The following is a 19,770-nucleotide window of genomic DNA, read 5'->3' on the forward strand; positions in this document are numbered from 1 at the left end:
AATGTGGTCCAAGCCGGACCATATCTTGATATCGCTCTAATAGCAGAGCAAATCTTTTCTTATATCCTTTTTTTGCCTAAGAAGAGATGCCGAGAAAAGAACTCGACAAATGCGATCTATGGTGAAGGGTATATAAGATTCGGCCTGGCCGAACTTAGCACGCTTTTACTTGTTAAAGACTGTAGCGTGATTTTAATAGACAGACTTAAATGCATGGCTAAATAGTCTTAGATTTTTACGCTGATCGAGAATATATATACTTTATAGGATCGGAAATGGATATTTCCATGTGTTGCAAACGGAACGACAAAATCCTTCGGTGGTGGGTATAAAAAATTCGGCTGGGACCAATCTTGTATATCCTCCACCATAGATAACATTTTTCAAGTTCTTTGCTCGATATATCTTTTAAGGCAACAATAGGATAATGGATTTCAGCCAATTCGGATAAGAATTGCGCCCTCTAGAGGCTAAAGAAGTATAATCGGAAAATCGGTTTATATGGCAGCTGTATCAGGCTATAGACTGATTCAGACCATTTTTGACACGTATGTTGAAGGTCATGGAAGAAATCGTTGTACAAAATTGCGCCCTCTAGAGGCCTAAGAAGTACAATCGGGAGATCGGTTTATATGGGAGCTATATTGGTTTATGAACCGATTTAGGCTATACTAGGCATAGTTGTTGCGAGACAAACAAAGCACTTCATGCAAAATTTCAGCCAAATCAGATGATAATTGTAATAAAAAGTATTTGCGCAAAATTTCAAGCGCTTAGCTTCATTCCCTCGAAAGTTAGCGTGCCTTCGACAGACTGACGGACGGACAGACAGACGGACATTGCTAGATCGACTTTAAATGTCATGAAGATCAAGAATATATGTACTTTAGGGGGTCTCGGATTAATATTTCGAGGTGTTACAAACGGAATAGCGAAAGATTTTACTTGCATTATTTCTTGCAAACCTTGCTACAGAAAAGTTTGTATGCCTACTTTAACCAAATTACTATTCGTAAGAGCAACCTCATGTGATTACAAACCTAAAAAGTAAATATAAGGTATATATTCGAAAACTGGAACACCCCGGATAATTTTTTATAGGAATGAAGTATTTTTTATACTCACCACCGAAGGATGGGGTATTTTCATTTTGTCATTCAGTTTGCGACACATCGAAATATTCATTTCCGATGCTATAAAGTGTATATATTCTTTATCAGCGTAAAAATCTAAGACAATCTAGTCCGTCCGTCTGTCCATCTGTCAGATTCTTTTTTTATGCATAAGCAGGATAAGTTCGAAGATGGACTACATCTTGATATAGCCCCCATATAGACCGACAATTATTATCCGATTTTGCTGAAATTTGAGGCAGTGAATTGTGTTACGCCCTTCGACATCCTTAGTCAATTTGGCACAGATCAGTTCAGATTTGGATATAGCTGCCATATAGACCGATCCTCCGATTTAGGGTCTTAGGCCCATAAAAGCCACATTTATTAACCGATTTTGCTGAAATTTGGGACAGTGAGTTGTTTTAGTGCCTTTGACACACTCCTTAAAGATGGCCTAGATCGGTCCAGATTTCGATATAGCTGCCATATAGAGCTATCCTCCGATTTAGGGTCTTAGGCTCATAAAAGCCACATTTATTATCCGATTTTGCTGAAATTTGGGACAGTGAGTTGCATTAGGCCCTCTGACATCATTCATTTATTTGGCTCAGATCGGCTCAGATTTGGATATAGCTGCCATATAGACCGATCCTCCGATTTAGGGTCTTAGGCCCATAAAAGCCACTTTTATTATCGCATTTTGCTGAAATTTGGGACAGTGAGTTATCTTAGGCCCTTCAACGTCCTTCGTTAATTTGGCCCAGATCGGTCCAGATTTGGATATAGCTGCCATATAGACCGATCTCTCGGTTTTAGGTTTTGGGGCTATAAAAGGCGCATTTTTTGTCCGATATCGCTGAAATTTGAGACAATGAGTTGTGTTTGGCTCTTCGACGTTCTCCTTTAATTTGACCCAGATCGGTCCAGATTAGAATATAGCTGCCATATAGACCGATCTCTCGATTTAAAGACTTGGCCCCATAAAAAGCGCATTCATAATCCGATATCGCTGAAATTTAAAATTTGAAAAGCGTGTTAGGTTCGGTCGGGCCGAGTCTTGAGAATCCATAACCATGGATTCTGCTAATAAATTTAGTTGAAGGGCATAACTTTATTCTACATACCAAACTTCTGTAAAACCACCAAAAATTAAAGCTCTAGGAACCGAACAAGGATGATCGATAGACCGGTTTACATGGAAGCTATAACAGGTTATAGGCCGATTTGGAATGTATTTGGCACAGTTGTTGGAAGTCGTAACAGAATACCGCATGCAAAATTTCATCCCAATCAGAAAAAAATGGCGGCTTCCAGGGGCTCAAGTAGTCAAATCGGGAGGTCGGTTGTATGGGAGTATTTTGCACAGTTGCTGGAAGTCATAACAGAACACCGCATGCAAAATTTCAGCCAAATCGGATAAAAATGGCGGTTTGTTAAGACTAAAGATATCAAATCGGGAAATCTGTTTATATGGGAGCTATATCAGGTTATAGGCCGATTTGGACCATGCTTGGCACAGTTATTAGAAGTCATAACAAAACACGACGTGCCAAATTTCAGCCAAATCGGACAAAAATTGCGGCTTCCAGGGGCTTAAGAATTGTAATCAGGGGATCGGTGTGTATGGGAGCTATATCTAAATCGGAATCGATATGGCCCATTTGCAGTCCCCTACGACCTACATAGATACGATGTATCTGAGCAAAATTTCAAGTGGCTAGCTTTACGCATTCGACCGCTATAGTGATTTGACAGACGGACGGTCGGACTGATTGACATTGCTAAATCGACTCAGAACGTCGAGACGATCAAAAATATATATACTTTATGGGTCCTTGGACGAATATTTCGTGGTGTTACAAACGGATTGACTAGACTAGTGGGTATAAAAACTCTAATGGAATGCATTTAGCCCGAAAAATATCTAAATTCAAGTATTCTATTAAATATCGTAGTAGAGTGCAATGGAATCAATTAAAGATATTTTTTCGTTAAGCTTTCATTTCAACGTACATGTAAATGGATGAGTCATTAACCCTCAATTTTTCAGCAATTTATCTCTTACGTACCAATTTTGTCTGCATGGCGCACTCCATATGCCACCGTTATTTGTAATTAATTATGATTTTTTTACCCTCATCAAATACAACCGACGCGATCGTCAAACCTGTTTGTAGTTAAAATAAATAAAAAATGCAATAAAATAATGGCGAGAACAGCAAAGAGAAAACTAGTTAGTTTACATTTACTTCAATACAACAACAAATAATTTTACAAAAAGTGTGCCCTTCAACAAATCAAATCAAATCTCAAAAGCAAAATTGAGTGAACAAAATAATTCGTAAGTAATACTCGTTCCAGTAGTTTAAAGTCATACTTGACGCTATGAGAATTACAAAAGTTCGACAGACAGTAGTTAAAATGAAACAAGAATAGTGGTACAGTATCAAAAATGGCTCCACAATCCACACTGCCTCAAACATCGGATATAGTATCAAGGATAACGCAGTGTCCGTAGCCGCCACATCACCAACGAGTAAGCTCCCTTAACCTCACGGCGGTGGTCACAGCAATTTGTCTAGCCACAATGTCCAGAGGCATTAGATGTAGCATTAAATTCAGGGCATCATATAGTGTCCTCTTCAGTGCGGCGGTGATGCACAAATAAGCCGTCATTTGGACCCGGTTGAGTATTGAGCAGTAGGTGGACTTTTGAAGCGCCGTCCACCAGACCACAACACCATATAGCATTATAGGTCTGACAACTGCAGTATATACCCAATGCATGATGCGCGATCTAAACCCCCAACTTTTGCCAATGACTCTCTTGCAGGTGTATAGGGCAAGAGTGACCTTTCTTTCCCCAAATATGCCAACATGGATACCCTTAAGAAATCTATTGTAAGGCAATGGGCCAAAGCGGATTTAATATCTGATTTTGCTAAAACTGAGACTATAAAAATAAAATGGCTTGATTAATATATCCATGGTGGTGGGCATACAAAGTTCGCCACGACCGAACTTAACACGGTTTTACTTGTTTTAAATATCACCACATTTATTTTTGTCCACTATTGAGTAATAATAATTCATTCAATGAGACATTTAAATCCTTCAAATTCTCCTCCACCCACATATCAATTTTGTTAATCATTTCGGGCGACAATTCCTCTCGATAAGCATTCATCTGGCCTTTTCGTATAAAATTAAACCTGCAAAGGAAGAAAAAACAAACTGAACGTTTAAAAGAAATTTTATAAACTCTTCATTAACCTACTCTTGTGGCGTTTGACTGACTCCATGTTTTGCTCGCACTTGATTAAATTCCCAGATATGATTTGTCTTTGGATTCTTTTTCATTTCCTCAAATGACAAATGCTTAAGCATTTTCTCCATGGTTTCCTCATCGATGCTCTTACCCAAGAAATTACACACATCAGTAATGACCTGACGCAAATCGAGTTTCATACGCTCAAAACTGGTGTAGAACAGCCAAGGTTCGTGACGCAATGCATAAAATTCTGTAATGTGCAGGAATGGGTCATGCAGTTGTGTGCCCTCAATTTCTTCCCGTACATATTCATCCAATGACTTGTCCACTGCAGCACCTACATTACGTGCATGGTAATATTCCGAGACAGTGGCGTCTTTTATATTGCGAGCAACATAAACGACCTAAAAATAAACAAAAACAAAAAACAATGAAGAACAAGTAAAAGCGTGCTTAGTTCGGCAGGGCCGAATCTTATATACCCTCCACCATGGATCGCATTTGTCTAGTTCTTTTCCCGGCATCTCTTCTTAGGCAAAAAAGGGATAAAAGCAAAGATTTGCTCTGCTATTAGAGCGATATCAAGATATTACACTATTAAATTATATGTTAAAGACCTGTGTAAAATGTCAGCCAATTCGAATATGAATTGCGCCCTTTGGGGGCTCAAGAAGTAAAATAGAGAGATCGATTTATATGGGAGCTGTATCAGGCTATAGCCCGATTCAGACCATAATAAACAAGTATGTTGATGATCTTGAGAGGATCCGTCGTACAACATTTCAAGCAAATCGGATAATATTTGCAACCTTTAGAGGCTCAAGAAGTCAACATCCCAGATCAGTTTATATGGCAGCTATATCAGGTTATGAACCGATTTGAACCTTATTTGACCAAGTTTTTGAAAATCACAATAAAATAAGTCATGCAAAATTTCAGCCACGTCGGATAGGAAGTGCGCCCTCTAGAGGCTCAAGAAGTCAAGACCCAAGATCGGTTTATATAACAGCTATATCAGGTTATGGACCGATTTGAATCATACTTGGCACAGCTGTTGGATATTATAACAAAACACGTCGTCCAAAATTTTATTCCAATCGGATAGAAATTGCGCCCTCTAGAGGCTCAAGAAGTCAAAACTCAAGATCGGTTTTTATGGCAGCTATATCAGGTTATTGACCGATTTATACCTTACTTGGCACAGTTGTTGGATATCTTAATAAAAAAGCACGTCGTGCAAAATTTCATTCCAATCGGATGGGAATCGCGCCCCTAGAGCCTCAAGAAGTCAAAACCCAAGATCGGTTTATATGGTAGCTATAACAAAACATGTACCGATATGGCCCATTTACTATCTCAACCGACTTACACTAATAAGAAGTATGTTTGCAAAATTTCAAGCGGCTAGCTTTACTCCTTCGAAAGTTAGCGTACTTTCGACAGACAGACGGACGGACATGGCTAGATCGACTTAAAATGACATGACGATCAAGAATATATATACCTTATGGAGTCTCAGACGTTTATTTCGAGTAGTTACAAACAGAATGACGAAATTAGTATACCCCCATCCTATGGTTGAGGGTATAACAAGTAAAGCGTGCTAAGTTCGGTCGTGCCGAACTCTGGATACCCAACGCCATGGACATATAAATCATCCTATTTTATTATAACTCCACTACCATATCCATATGTATATCTAAACAGGGGCTTTTCTGGATCATATTGTATTCAGGTCCCGAGAACCCTTTTACAAGTAACCATTTCAGAGAAATCAGTCAATAAATCCGCTTTTTATGGGATTAAGACCCGATCGGTCTATATGGCAACTATATCTATATAGTCTGATCTGGATCATATTTAGATCGGATGTGGGGAAGCTTAAAACAATACTAAACAAAGCTTTTATGGGCTTCAGACTCTTAATCGGCAGATCGCTCTATAGGGCAGCTATATTTAAATATAGTCCGATCTGAACCATATTTAAGTCAAATGGTAGAAGGCGTTAGAAAACTCATTGTTTAAAATTTCAGCGAAATCGGTTCAAAACTAAAGCTCATACGGGTTTCAGACCCTTATCGTCAGATCGGTCTATATGACAGCTATATCTAAATCTAGTCCGATCTGAACCATATTTGAGTCGAATATTGGGAGGCTTAATAAATCTCACCGCTTAAAATTTCAGGGAAATCGGGTAATAAATAATGCTTTTATAGGTTTCAGACCCTTTATCGGCAGATCGGTCTACAACAGACGGACGGACAGTCGGACCGACGGACAGACGCACGGATATGGTTAAATCGCCTGTGAATTTTACGACGATCCGATATTTGTATACTTTGTAGGGTCGGAAATAAATATTACGATGTGTTGCAAATGGAATGAATAAATGAATATACCCCCTATCCTATGGTGGTGGGAATAAACGTCCGGGCCGAATCATGGGATCCCACCACCATGGATGCTGCTATAAATTAATACAAAATAAAAGTTGAAGGGGCATAATTTTATTCTAATTATACTCTACACCTCCACTGTGGTACAAGGTGTTATAGGTTAGGTCAGGTTGAAAAGAGGGTGCAGATATTAATCCGCCCCATGTCACTATGGACATAGACCAAAGCCAGTAATCGGCTTGTTGTGCGCTCTAAAATACAGGGTATTAAAACTTTGTGCATCTATTAGCAACGCTAAGAAGGAGACTAGGTAGACCAATTGATAGGTACACCGATCGGTTAAGAATCATTTCCTGATTCGATTTAGCTATGTCCGTCTGTCAGTCTGTTCATGTATTCTTGTAATCAAGGTACAGGTCGCATTTCTTGTCCGGCTGTCACAAAATTTTCCACAAGTCACTTTTTTAGTCCAAGAACTAACGCTTTTGATTTTGAAAAAAATCGGTGCAGATTTAGATATATCTCCCATATATATCTTTCATCAGATATGGCCTTTTAAGGCTATAGAAGCCACAATTTTCGTCTGATCTTTACAAAATTTTGCATGAGATGTTTTACTTAATGTTCCAATATGTGTGCAAAATTTTATAAAAATCAATTCAGATTTAGATATAGCTCCCATTTATATCTTTCATCCGATATGGCCTATTAAGGCTATAGAAGCCACAATTTTCGTCTGATCTTTACAAAACTTTGCATGAGATGTTTCACTTGATGTTCCAAAATGTGTGCAAAATTTTATAGAAATGGGTTTAGATTTAGATATAGCTCCCATATATATCTTTCACCGAAATGGCCTATTACAGCTATAGAAGCCACAATTTTCGTCCGATCTTTACAAAGTTTTGCACGAGATGTTTTATTTGACCTTCCAATATATGCGCAAAATTCTATAGAAATCGGTTCAGATTTGGATATAATTCCTTTATATATCTTTCATCCGATATGGCCTATTAAGGCTATGGAATTTTGGTTAAGTCTTTATAAAATTTAGCGTGAGGTGTTTTATTATAACCTCCACCATAGGATGGGGGGTATACTAATTTCGTCATTCTGTTTGTAATACCTCGAAATATGCGGCTAGGACCCATAAAGTGTATATATTCTTGATCGTGTATATATTCTTTAGTCGATCTAGCCATGTTCGTCCGTCCGTCCATCTGTCTGTCGAAAGCACGCTAACTTTCGAAGAAGTAAAGCTAGCCGCTTCAAATTTTGCACAAATACTTTTTATTAGTGTAGGTCGGTTGGGATTGTAAATGGGCCAAATCGGTCCATGTTTTGATATATCTGCGTTATAAACCGATCTTGGTACTTGACTTCTTGTGCCACTAGATGACGCAATTCTCATCCGATTTGGCTGTAATTTTGCACGTGTTGTTTTGGTATCACTTCCAACAACTATGCCAAGTATGGGTCAAATCGCCCCATGTTTTGATATAGCTGCCATTTAAACCGATCTGGGGTCTTGACTTCTTCAACTTTTAGGGGGCGCAATTTTGATCCGATTTGGCTGTAATTTTGCACGTGGTGTTTTGTCTCACTTCCAACAACTGTGCTTAGTATGATTCAAATTGGTTCATAACCTGGTATAGCTGCCATTTAAACCGACCTTGGATCTTGATTTCTTGAGCCGCTGGAGGGCGCAATTCTCATCTAATTTTGCTGAAATTTTGCATGAGGTTTTTTGTTATGACTTTTAATAACTGTGCTAAGTGTGGCGCAAATCGGTACATAACCTGATATATCTGTCATATTGAGCCACTAGAGGGCACAATTCTTATCCGATTTGGCAGAAATTTTGTTCAACGGCTCCCATGTGCTTCAACATACGTGTGTGTCCAATACGGTCTGAATCGATCTATAGCTTGATACAGCTTCCATATAAACCCATCTCCCGATTTTGCTTCTTGAGACCCTACAAGGGGCATTTCTTATCCGAATGAACTGAAATATTTCACAATGACTTCTACAATGTTCAGAATTCATTCATTTATGATCCGAATCGGACTACAACTTGATATACAATAACTCCAATAGCATAACAGTTCTTACTCATTGTTTGCCTATTAACCGATATACCGCGCAAAGAACTCGACAAATGCGATGCATGGTGGAGGGTATATAAAACTCGGCCCGGTCGAATTTAGCACGCTCTTACTTGTTTAACGTCTTAGTACATGTGCAAAATTTTATGAAAGCCCGTCCAGATTTAGATATATGTAGCTCCCATATCAAGATGATCAAGAATATATATGCTATATGGGGTCTTAGACAAATATTTCGAGGTGTTACAAACAGAATGACTAGATTAGTATACCCCCATCTTATGGTGGTGGGTATAAAAAATGGAAAAAAATTCGCCACGTTCGGACTCGGCTATAAAAAAGAAGCCCCTTATCATTGAGCTTAAACTTGAATCGGACTGTACTCATTGATATGTGAGAAGTTTGCCCCTGTTCCTTAGTAGAATGTTCATGGGCATTTGCCACGCTACGTTAAGATACCGTAAATGATTTACCTTTGGTTTCTTGTCCCATATCTGTTGCGGCAAGAGGGGTAAACTCAAATGAGTTTTTATCAAACGAGGTCTCTTCAATTGTTCGATGGGCTTGAAGCAGTTCTCCAAATCATTGTTGATCATATAATCGAATCTTAAATGGAATCAATTTAAATATTTTTTTCTACGTTAATTTGTAATGAACTTCGTCACTTACTCCATGTATGGCGATCTCACTTCCAAATGTTCACTTTTCGCAGTTTCAAAGTCAAAATCATTCATTACCAGCCACAAAAGTTCCTGCATCCAAGTGGTACCACATTTTGGTAAGGTCACCAACCAAACATCATCCGGAAATACCTCAACATTATGCACCTTTCTAATGTAATCTAGTCGTTCCGATCGGTAGTGTAATTTACGTTTACTCCAATCTTTTTGTAACAAATTGGTGGGATAGCGTGGCGGTTGATATTCTGTCAGAGACTTCATGATGCACTTGCGTACTACAGACTTCAATCAGCCAGTGTCAAACGGTAACTGAATGAAAACTTGTTGGAAGACCCTCTCAACTATTTTGTTTGCTATAAATGCTATAAATTTACCCAAAGAGACTTCCATCTCTCTATTACTTGCATAGCTACAATTATTTCAAAGAGACTTACAGTGCTAAGAGCTAACTGCACGCTATCTCTCTGCTATATGGTGCAAGTAAACAACCTTATCTACTTCTCTATGAGCATAAAAAAAATTTTTACAGCAGTTTTGCTGGCGAAAGAATGAACTCGGAGTTCTTGATATTGCGTTACAGTGCAATGCTTGTTGCATTGCACTATGGGACGAATGATACGTCCACTTATGGCACAAAAAAAACTTCCACCGTGATTTGTTAACACTATAGGCAAACAAAACTCTTAATTGTATCATCTCAAATCCAGCGCTTATACCAGAGTCATGACCGAAGCTTTTTTATACACTCCACCATAGGATGGGGGGTATACTAATTTCGTCTCACTGTTTGTAACACCTCGAAATATGTATCTAAGACCCCATAAACTATATATATTCTTGATCGTCATGTCATTTTATGTCGACCTAGCCATGTCTGTCCGTCCGTCTGTCTGTCGAAAGCACGCCAACTTTCGAAGGAGTAAAGCTAGTCGCTTGAAATTTTGCACAAATACTTTTCATTAGTGTAGGTCGGTTGGGATTGTAATTGAGTCAAATCGGTTTATGTTTTCATATAGCTGTTATATAAACCGATCTTGGGTCTTGACTTCTTGAGCCTCTAGAGGGTGCAATTCTCGTCCGATTTGACTTAATTTTTGCACGTGCTGTTTTGGTGTCACTTCCAATAACTGCACTAAGTATAGTTCAATCGGTTCATGTTTTGGTACAGCTGCCATATAAACCGATCTTGGGTCTTGACTTCTTCAGCCTCTAGAGGGCGCAATTATCGTCCGATTTGGTCTTGGTGTTTTGGTATCACTTCCAATAACAGTGCCAAGTATTGTCAAAATCGGTTCATAACCTGATATAGCTGCCGTATAAACCGATCTGGGGTCTTGACATCTTGAGCCGCTAGAGGGCGCAATTCTCATCTGATTTTGCTAAAATTTTGCATGAGGTTTTTTGTTATGACTTCCAATAACTCTGGTAAGTGTGGCGCGAATCGGTACATAACCTGATATAGCTGCCATATAAACCGATCTTGACTTCTTGAGCCTCTAGAGGGCGCAATTCTCGTCGAATTTGACTGAAATTTTAAACGTGGTGTTTTGGTGTCACTTTCAATGACAGCGCTTAGTATTGTCAAAATCGGTTCATAACCTGATATAGCTGCCGTATAAACCGATCTGGGGTCTTGATTTCTTGAGCCGTTAGAGGGCGCATTTCTCATCTGATTTAGCTGAAATTTTGCTTGAGGTTTTTTGTTATAACTTCCAATAACTGTATTAAGTGTGGCGCGAATCGGTACATAACCTAATATAGCTGCCATATAAACCGATTTTGGATCTTGACTTCTTGAGCTAATAGAGCGCGCAATTCTCATCCGATTTGGCTACAATTTTGTATGAGATGTTTTGTTATGACTTCCAAAAACAGTGTTACGTATGGCGCAAATCGGTACATTACCTGTTATAGCTGTCATATAAACCAATATGGGATCTTGACCTCTTGAGCCTCTAGAGGGCGCAATTCTCGTCGGATTTGACTGAAAATTTGAACGTGGTGTTTTGGTGTCACTTTCAATAGCATTGCTAAGTATTGTCAAAATCGGTTCATAACCTGATATAGCTGCCGTATAAACCGATCTTGGGTCTTGATTTCTTCAGCTTTTAGGGGGCGCAATTTTTATCCGATTTGGCTGTAATTTTGCAAGTGATGTTTGGATATCTCTTCCAACAACTGTGCTTAGTATGATTCAAATCGGTTTATAACCTGGTATAGCTGCCATATAAACCAATCTTAGATCTTGACTTCTTGAGCCGCTAGAGGGCGCAATTCTCATCTGATTTTGCTGAAATTTTGCATGAGGTTTTTTGTTACGGCTTCCAATAACTGTGCCAAGTGTAGTGCGAATCAGTACATAACCTGATATAGCTGCCATATAAACCGATCTGGGATCTTGACTTCTTGATCAATAGACGCCGCAATTCTCATCCGATTTGGCTGAAATTTGAATGAGGTGTTTTATTTTGACTTCCAATAACTGTGTTACATATGGCGTAAATCGGTATAGAACCTGATATAGCAGTCATATAAACCGATCTGGGATCTTGACTTCTTGAGCCTCTAGAGGGCGCAATTTTCATCCGATTTGGCAGAAATTTTGTACAACGGCTTCTCTCTTGACCTTTAACATACGTGTCTAATATGGTCTGAATCTGATACAGCTCCCATATGTACCTATCTCCCGATTTTGCTTCTTGGGCCCCTACAAGGTGCAATTCTTATCCGAATAAACTGAAATATTACTCAATGACCTCTACAATGTTCATCAATCATTTATGGTCCGAATCGGATTATAACTTGATAAAGCTCCAATAGCATAACAGTTCTTATTCAATATTCTTTGTTTGCCTAAAAAGAGATATCGCGCATATAACTCGCCAAGTGCGATTCATGGTGGAAGGTATATAAGATTCGGCCCGGCCGAACTTAGCACGCTCTTACTTGTTTTAAAGAATTGTATTGAATAAGAATCATGCTTAAAGTAATACTACAACTAGTCTCTTATTACTGACTTACTTGTAGTTTTTCTACAAACACACAAACAAATGGGAAATTAGATTAACCTAATAGAAAATATTTGCATTAAGATAATTTATTACTATTGTGTACCATGTTATCTATCTTCTATCAAGTGAAGCGTGCTAACAAATCGTAAGGTTTCATTCGTCGGAGTCTTTTGGATTGAGTCGTGTAATCGTGGAGCTTAAGGGCCTCAGCGTTAATACGTTGCTGAAGCCTCATTGCATCTTTCTGAGTATGATAAGAGATTTCCTCTTTAACAGTTTTCATACCCATGTACGTTACTATTTCGAACGAACCATGGTGCATTGACTGCTGATCTCATTGCTTCTTTTTGGAACCTTTGTATAAATGTACAAAGTAGGGTAGGGTATGTAGGGTATAAATACCCTACCACACCACTGTGGTGCAGGGTATTATAATATTGTGCATTTGTTTGCAATGCTAAGAAGGAGACGATTTACACCCATTTATAAGTGAACCGGTCGGCTTAGAATAAGTTCCTGATTTGATTTAGCTATGTCCGTCTGTTTGTCTGTCCATGTATTTTTGTTATCAAGGTACAGGTTGCATTTGTTGTCCGATTGTCATCAAATTTTGCGCAAGTCCCTTTTTTGATCCAAGGACGAATGCTGCAGATTTTGAAACAAGTAAGAGAGTGCTAAGTTCGGCGCGGGCCAAATCTTATATATCCTCCACCATGGATCGCATTTGTCAAATTATTTGCGCGGTATCTCTATTAGGAAAACAAAGAATAATGGATAAGAATTGGTATGCCATTGAAGCTATATCAAGTTATAGTCCGATTCGGACCATAAGTAAATTGAATGTTGAAAACCATAGTAGAAGTCATTGGGTAATATTTCAGTCCATTCGGAAAAGAATTGGACCTTGTAGGGGCTCAAGAAGCATAATCGGGAGATCGGTTTATATGGGAGCTGTATCAGGCTATAGATCATATTGGACACAAATGTTGAAGGTCAGCCGTCGTATAAAATTTCAGCAAAATTGAGTAAGATTTGCGGTCTCTAGAGGCTTAAGCAGTCAGGATCCCAGACCGGTGTATAAGGCTGTTATATCAGTTTATGGACCGATTTGTACCATACTTGATATACAATTTCAGCCAAAACGGATGAGAGTTGCGCCCTTAATTGGCTCAAGAAGTCAAGATCCAAGATCGGTTTATATGGCAGCTATATCACGTTGTGTACCGATTTGAACCATACATAACACAGCCATAAGAAAATCATAACAAATTACTTCATCCAAATTGGATGAAAATTGCGAAAAGTGGATCAAGAAGTCACGATCCAAGAAGTCTTTTGTCAAGATCCAACATGACAAAAGACTTCTTTCTAAATTTCAGCAAATTCTGGAGAGAATTATGATGGAAGTCATAACAAATCAATTCATGCAAAATTTCAGCCAAATCGCATAAGAATTGCGCCCTCTAGTGGCTCAAGAAATAAAGATCCAAGATCGGTTTATATGGCAACTATATCAAAACATAAACCGATCTAAACCGTACTTACCACAGTTCTTGGAAGTCATAACAAAACACTTCGTACAAAATTTCAGCCAAATCGGACGAAAATTGAGCCCCCTAATTGCTCAAGAAGTAAAGATCCAAGATCGGTTTATATGGCAGCTGTATTAGGTTATGAACCGATATGTACCATACTTAGCCCAAGAATTGCAACTGATACCAAAACTCCACGTGCCAATTTTCATCCAAATAAGAATTGCGCCCTCTAGATGCTCAAGAAATTAAGAGCCAAGATCGGTTTATATGGCAGCTATATCAAAACAAGGACCGATTTGGCCAATCCCAACCGACCTACACTTATAAGAAGTATTTTTGCAAAATTTCAAGCGGCTAGCTTTACTCCTTCGAATGTTAGCATGCTGTCGACAGACGGACGTACAGACGGATGGACATGGCTAGTTCGATTTAAAATGTCATGACGATCAAGAATATATAGACTTTATGGAGTCTTAGACGCATATTTTGAGGTGTTATAAACGGAATGACGAAACTAGTATACCCCCCCCCCCCCCATCCTATGGTTGAGGTTATAAAAATTTGGATCAGATTTAGATATAGGTCTGGGCGCCCCGGTAGTCGAGATGGTAGCGTGCTTGGATTTGCAGTGCAGGGGTCGTGGTTTCGATTCCCGCTAGAAGCCTTGGTCTGTTGTTACTGCGGTAACGCAATGGACTTAAAATTGTATAAGCGAGTCTGCCCCTGTTCCTTAGTGGAATGTTTATGGGCAAAATTTGCATTTGCAAATGAGTCTGCAAAGGACTGCCACTCTTACCTAACCTAACCTAGATATAGCTCCGATGTATATCTTTCATTCGGCATGGCCTTTGAAGGCCCTAGTGGCCACAATTATGATCCGATCTTAACAAAAATTTCAAGATATATTTTATTTGACGTCTCAATACGTGTGCAAAATTTCATAAAAATCGGTTCAGATTTAGATTTAGCTCCCTTATATATCTTTCAACCGATTTGGCCTTTTAAGGCTTTGGTAGCCACAATTTTGGTCCGATCTTTACAAAATTTTGGCATGAGACGTGAACTTAGCTATGGATTTGCGGTTAGTCGGAGACTAAAATAGCTTGTCGCCAGGTTTACTCCTGGTCCAGGGGAGACTAGCCACAATCGGCATAAAGGCCAAAGTCTTCAACATTAGCCCTATCTGAGTCCATTCCCCGAAGGAAGACAAGGTCGAGCAAGCCGAGCATATTTTCTGAACCGCTGTGTCCCCCATGATATTAAAATCGTTCTGGGTGATTTTATTGCAAAGATAGGGAAGGAAAATATATTTGGTCCTACAGTTGGAAAATTAAGCCTCCTCGAGATAACGTCCGATGATGGGTTGAGGCTAATAGACTTAGCCGCAGCAAAAAACAAGGTAGTTAGCAGCATCAGATTTCAATATAAATGTATTCACAAAGCCACATGGTTGTCCCCAGATCAAGGACTAAGGAATCAAATTGATCACCATGTAATAGATGGAAGAGCATTCATCCAGCGTGTTAGAAGTACGATCGATTCATGAAACGAAAATTGACTCGGATTATTGCAGCAAAGGTTTGCACCCGTTTAAGAGTGGCGAGAAAAGTACGATCTGACACTGCACGGAGGCTGGACGTTGAAAAGCTGCAAACACAACAGATGATAAAGGTATACTCTTCTCGACTGACCCAACTACTTGATGAAAGCACTCCTTGCCCCGATGATGTAACGGCACAGTGGCAAACCATTACCCACTGCATGGAAAATGTCGTACTTGGATACCAGAAGCCTCCTCAAATCAGCCATGGCAGGACCAAGAATGTCGAAATGCTACTGAAACCAAGAAGGCGACATACAGAACAACCCTGCAATCTGTAGCAATGTGTCAGGTGCATAGTTTGAATTGTTTGAACATTTTTTAATGTAAAGCAATGTTATTTTTGCTTTTCTGCCTCTATTTTAAGGAGAGGTATCAGGAGAAAAGGAGAGAAAAGAAACATCTATTCTGCAGAATGAGAACGAAATGGAAAGGCGTACAGGAGTAGGATTGAAGTCCGGAAATTTTAATAGAAAATCAAACATCAAAGCGATGACTTTGGTGCAGGTACATCCTTCTGCAGGCACAAAGAAGAAAATCTGGTAACTGATACAGAGAGTGTGATTGGGATATGGCAAGAACATTTTACCCAGCTGCTAGTGTCCAACGATGGCGGGGAAGAGGATAACGCAGAACCAATCCCTGATGATGGTATAGAATGTTTACCTCCTAGTCAGAATGAGGTTCAACTAGCAGTGACTCGACTGAGGAACAATAAGGCAGCAGAAGCCGACGGGTTGCACGCTAAACTATTTAAGACCGGAGGCGCGATCTGGCTAGAACAACGCATACCCGATGATTGCAACTTCAACAAACTATACTAACTACAATAACTCCCATATACAAGATAGAAGACAAAACAGAATGTGCCAACTACAGAGGAATAAGTCTCCTTCCCATACCATACAAGATACTCTCGAGCGTACTGTGTAAAAGATTAAAGAAACTGAGATAATTGGGCCCTACCAATATGGCCTTAGACTTAATAAATTCACCATTGACGAGATATTCATATCTTCATCTCATCTCTTCATAGACTACAAGGCCGCTTTCGACACCCCTTTATGTTCAAAAGAATTATAAACCATCTCTGAGTTAGGGATCCATGTAAATCTGATACAACTTTGCAAGATACCGCTTGCTGATACACGCTCCTCTGTTATAATAAGAAAGAATCTCTTTAAACTATTCATTAGCAAATGATGTTTCAGACAGGGAGACAGCTTATCGTGTGATCTCTTTAATATCCTGCTGGATAAAATTATACGAGATGCAGATGTGAATACTTATGGTACTCTACTCACAAGAAAACAAATGCTATCGATGTCGTCGAATCGCCTAAACCGACGACATCGGTAGCATGTGTCGGTCACCGGAACTAGTAACTGCAGCCTTTGAAAGAATAGAAAGAGAATCAGTGAAAGTGGGTTTGGCAGTAGATGGAGATAAGACAAAATGGGTGGTATCAATTCCCACAATGTTATGAATACCCGAACAGATAAAGAAAGTGGAGAAAATTGCGAACCAAGGCCACCTCTCGGAAGACGAAGATTAGATTATACAAGACACTGATACTACCCGTGCTGTTATATGGTTCCGAGGCATGGGTATTTATGAAAGCAGACGAGGCAGTGCTTGGAGTGTTTGAGAGTAAGATTCTTCGAAGAACGTATGGACAAGTTTGCATTGATAGAGAATATCGGCGTCGTATGAACCACGAACTGTATGAGGTGTATAACGACGGTAGCATACTTAAACGTATCAAAATACAACGGATGCGTTGGCTACCTCATGTTGTCAGAATGAATGAAGTACCTGCAGCGAAGAAAACTTTTGAAAAAGATCACAATAGTACACACAAACAAGGACGATGAAAACTTCGTTGGAAAGATCATAGGCTGAAAGACACCTCGAAAATTGGGGTAAGGTATTGGAAAGGAACTTTTTAGATCGAAGAACTTGGAAAGCTAACTTCAGCTATTGGAACGAATGTTTTATCAAGCATTTGGAAATGACAAATGATCCATGATCCCCTATTCTGTTAATGTCGATCTAGCCATGTCCGTCCGTCTGTCGAAATCACTCTAACTTTCGAAGGAGTAAAGCTAGCCGCTTGAAATTTTGCACAAATACTTCTTATAGGTGTAGGTCAGTTGGAATTGTGAATGGGCCATATCGGTCCGTGTTTTGATATAGCTGCCATATATACCGATCTTAGATCTTGGCTTCTTGAACCTCTAGAGGGCGTAATTTCCGATTTGGCTAAAATTTTGAATGAGATGTTTTGTCATGATTCCCAACAACTGTGCTAAGTATGGCTGAAATCGGTTAATAACCTGATATAGCTGTCATATAAACAGACCTGGGGTCTCGACTTCTTGAACCTCTAGAGGACGCAATTCCTATCCGATTTAGCTAAAATTTTGCACTACTTGTTTCGTCATGACTTCCAACAACTGTGACAAGTGGAGTTCAAATCGGTCTATAACCTGATATAGCTGCCATATAAACCGTACTTGGATCTTGACTTCTTGAGCTACTCGATTACGGAACTCTTATCAGATTTGGCTGAAATTTAGCATGAGGTGTTTTGTAACGATTTTCAACAACTATGCCAAGTATAGTCCGAATCGGTTCATAACCTGATATAGCTGCCATATAAACCTATCTGGGGTCTTGACATCTTGAGCTTCTAGAGAGCGCAATTCCTATCCGATTTGGCTAAAATTTTGCATGACGTGTTTCATTACGACTTTCAATAACTGTGATGAGTATGGTTCAAATCGGTTCGTAACCTGATATAGCTGCCATATAAACCCATCTAGGATCTTGACTTCTTGAGCCTCTACAGGGCGCAATTATTATCCGATTTGGCTAAAATCTTACACAACGCGTTTCGATATGACTTCCAATAACTTTGCAAAGTATGCTTGAAATCGGTTAATAATCTGATATAGCTGCCATATAAAGCGATCTGGGGTCTTGACTTCTTGAGCTTCTAGAAAGCGCAATTCCTATCCGATTTGGCTGAAAATTTTCATGATATGACTTCCAATAATTGTGCCAAATATGGTTCAAATCGATGCATAGCCTGATATAGCTGCCCTATAAGCAGATCTGGGATCTTAACTTCTTGAGCATCTATAGGGCGCAATTATTATCCGATTTGGCTGAAATTTTAATTAACGGTTTCTCCCATTACTTTAAACATACGTGTCAAAAATAATCTGAATCGGTCATAAACTGACACAGCTCCCATATAAACCGAACTCCCTATTTTACTTCTTGAGCCCATAAAGGACGCAATTCTTATTCGAATTGGCTAAAATTTTACACAATGACTTCTACTATGGTCTTCAACATTGAATTCGATTATGGTCCGAATTTTTTTGTCATTTGTTGACCTAAAAAGAGAGACCAGAAAAAGAACTCGACAAATACGATCCCTGGTGGTGGGTATATAAGATTCGGCTCGGTCGTACTTAGCACGCTTTTACTTGTTTAAATATCACCACTTTTATTTATTTGTAAGATCATTAAGCAACAATAATTCATCCAATGAGACATTCAATTCTTTCAAATTTTCCTCTACCCACTTATCTATTTTGCTGACCATATCTGGTGACAACTCCTCACGATAAGCATTCATCCGGCCCTTTCGTACAAAATTAAATCTGAAATTGAAATTTAAATGCTAACCCGTCATAAATTTACCATAGTTAAATACTCCATTAACACCTACTCTTGTGGCGTTTGGTTGATGCCCTTTTTTGCACGAACTTGATCGAATTCCCAGACATGATTTGTCTTTGGATTCTTTTTCATTTCCTCAAATGACAAATGCTTAAGCATTTTCTCCATGGTTGCCTCATCGATGGTCTTATCCAAGAAGTGGCACACATCATTGATGACCTGACGCAAATCGAGTTTCATACGCTCAAAACTGGTATAGAAAAGCCAAGGTTCATGTCGCAATGCATAGAATTCGGTAAAATGCAGGAATGGGTCATGCAATTGTGTGCCCTCAATTTCGTCCCGTACATATTCATCCAAT

The 19,770-nt window shown here is 39.2% G+C and overlaps 2 protein-coding genes across 3 annotated transcripts in view; one reads left to right on the forward strand and one right to left on the reverse strand.

The window, feature by feature from the left end:
- LOC106089255 (synaptic vesicle glycoprotein 2C) overlaps positions 1 to 19,770 on the forward strand; it is a 63,999-nt gene that overhangs the window by 3,598 nt on the left and 40,631 nt on the right. The gene's annotated exons all lie outside the window — the stretch shown is intronic.
- LOC106089258 (sulfotransferase 1E1) lies at positions 4,147 to 9,902 on the reverse strand. Its single transcript, XM_013255072.2, has 4 exons — positions 9,560 to 9,902; positions 9,364 to 9,496; positions 4,393 to 4,790; positions 4,147 to 4,327 (listed from the first exon to the last, which is right to left on the reverse strand). The coding sequence occupies exons 1-4, from the start codon at positions 9,829 to 9,831 to the stop codon at positions 4,174 to 4,176; spliced, it is 957 nt and encodes a 318-aa protein (XP_013110526.1). The 5' UTR covers positions 9,832 to 9,902; the 3' UTR covers positions 4,147 to 4,173.

The sequence above is a fragment of the Stomoxys calcitrans genome, chromosome 2 (assembly GCF_963082655.1).
Source record: "Stomoxys calcitrans chromosome 2, idStoCalc2.1, whole genome shotgun sequence".
Classification (NCBI taxonomy): Eukaryota; Metazoa; Arthropoda; class Insecta; order Diptera; family Muscidae; genus Stomoxys; species Stomoxys calcitrans.

Bases quoted from the DNA above. Each gene is read 5' to 3' on its own strand.
- LOC106089258 (XM_013255072.2), bottom strand. From the start codon at position 9,831: ATGAAGTCTCTGACAGAATATCAACCGCCACGCTATCCCACCAATTTG. The intron at 9,497-9,559 runs GTAAGTGACGAA...ATTCCATTTAAG, and splicing joins GTGAGATCGCCATACATGGA to ATTCGATTATATGATCAACA. The intron at 4,328-4,392 runs GTAGGTTAATGA...CTTCCTTTGCAG, and splicing joins GTCAGTCAAACGCCACAAGA to GTTTAATTTTATACGAAAAG.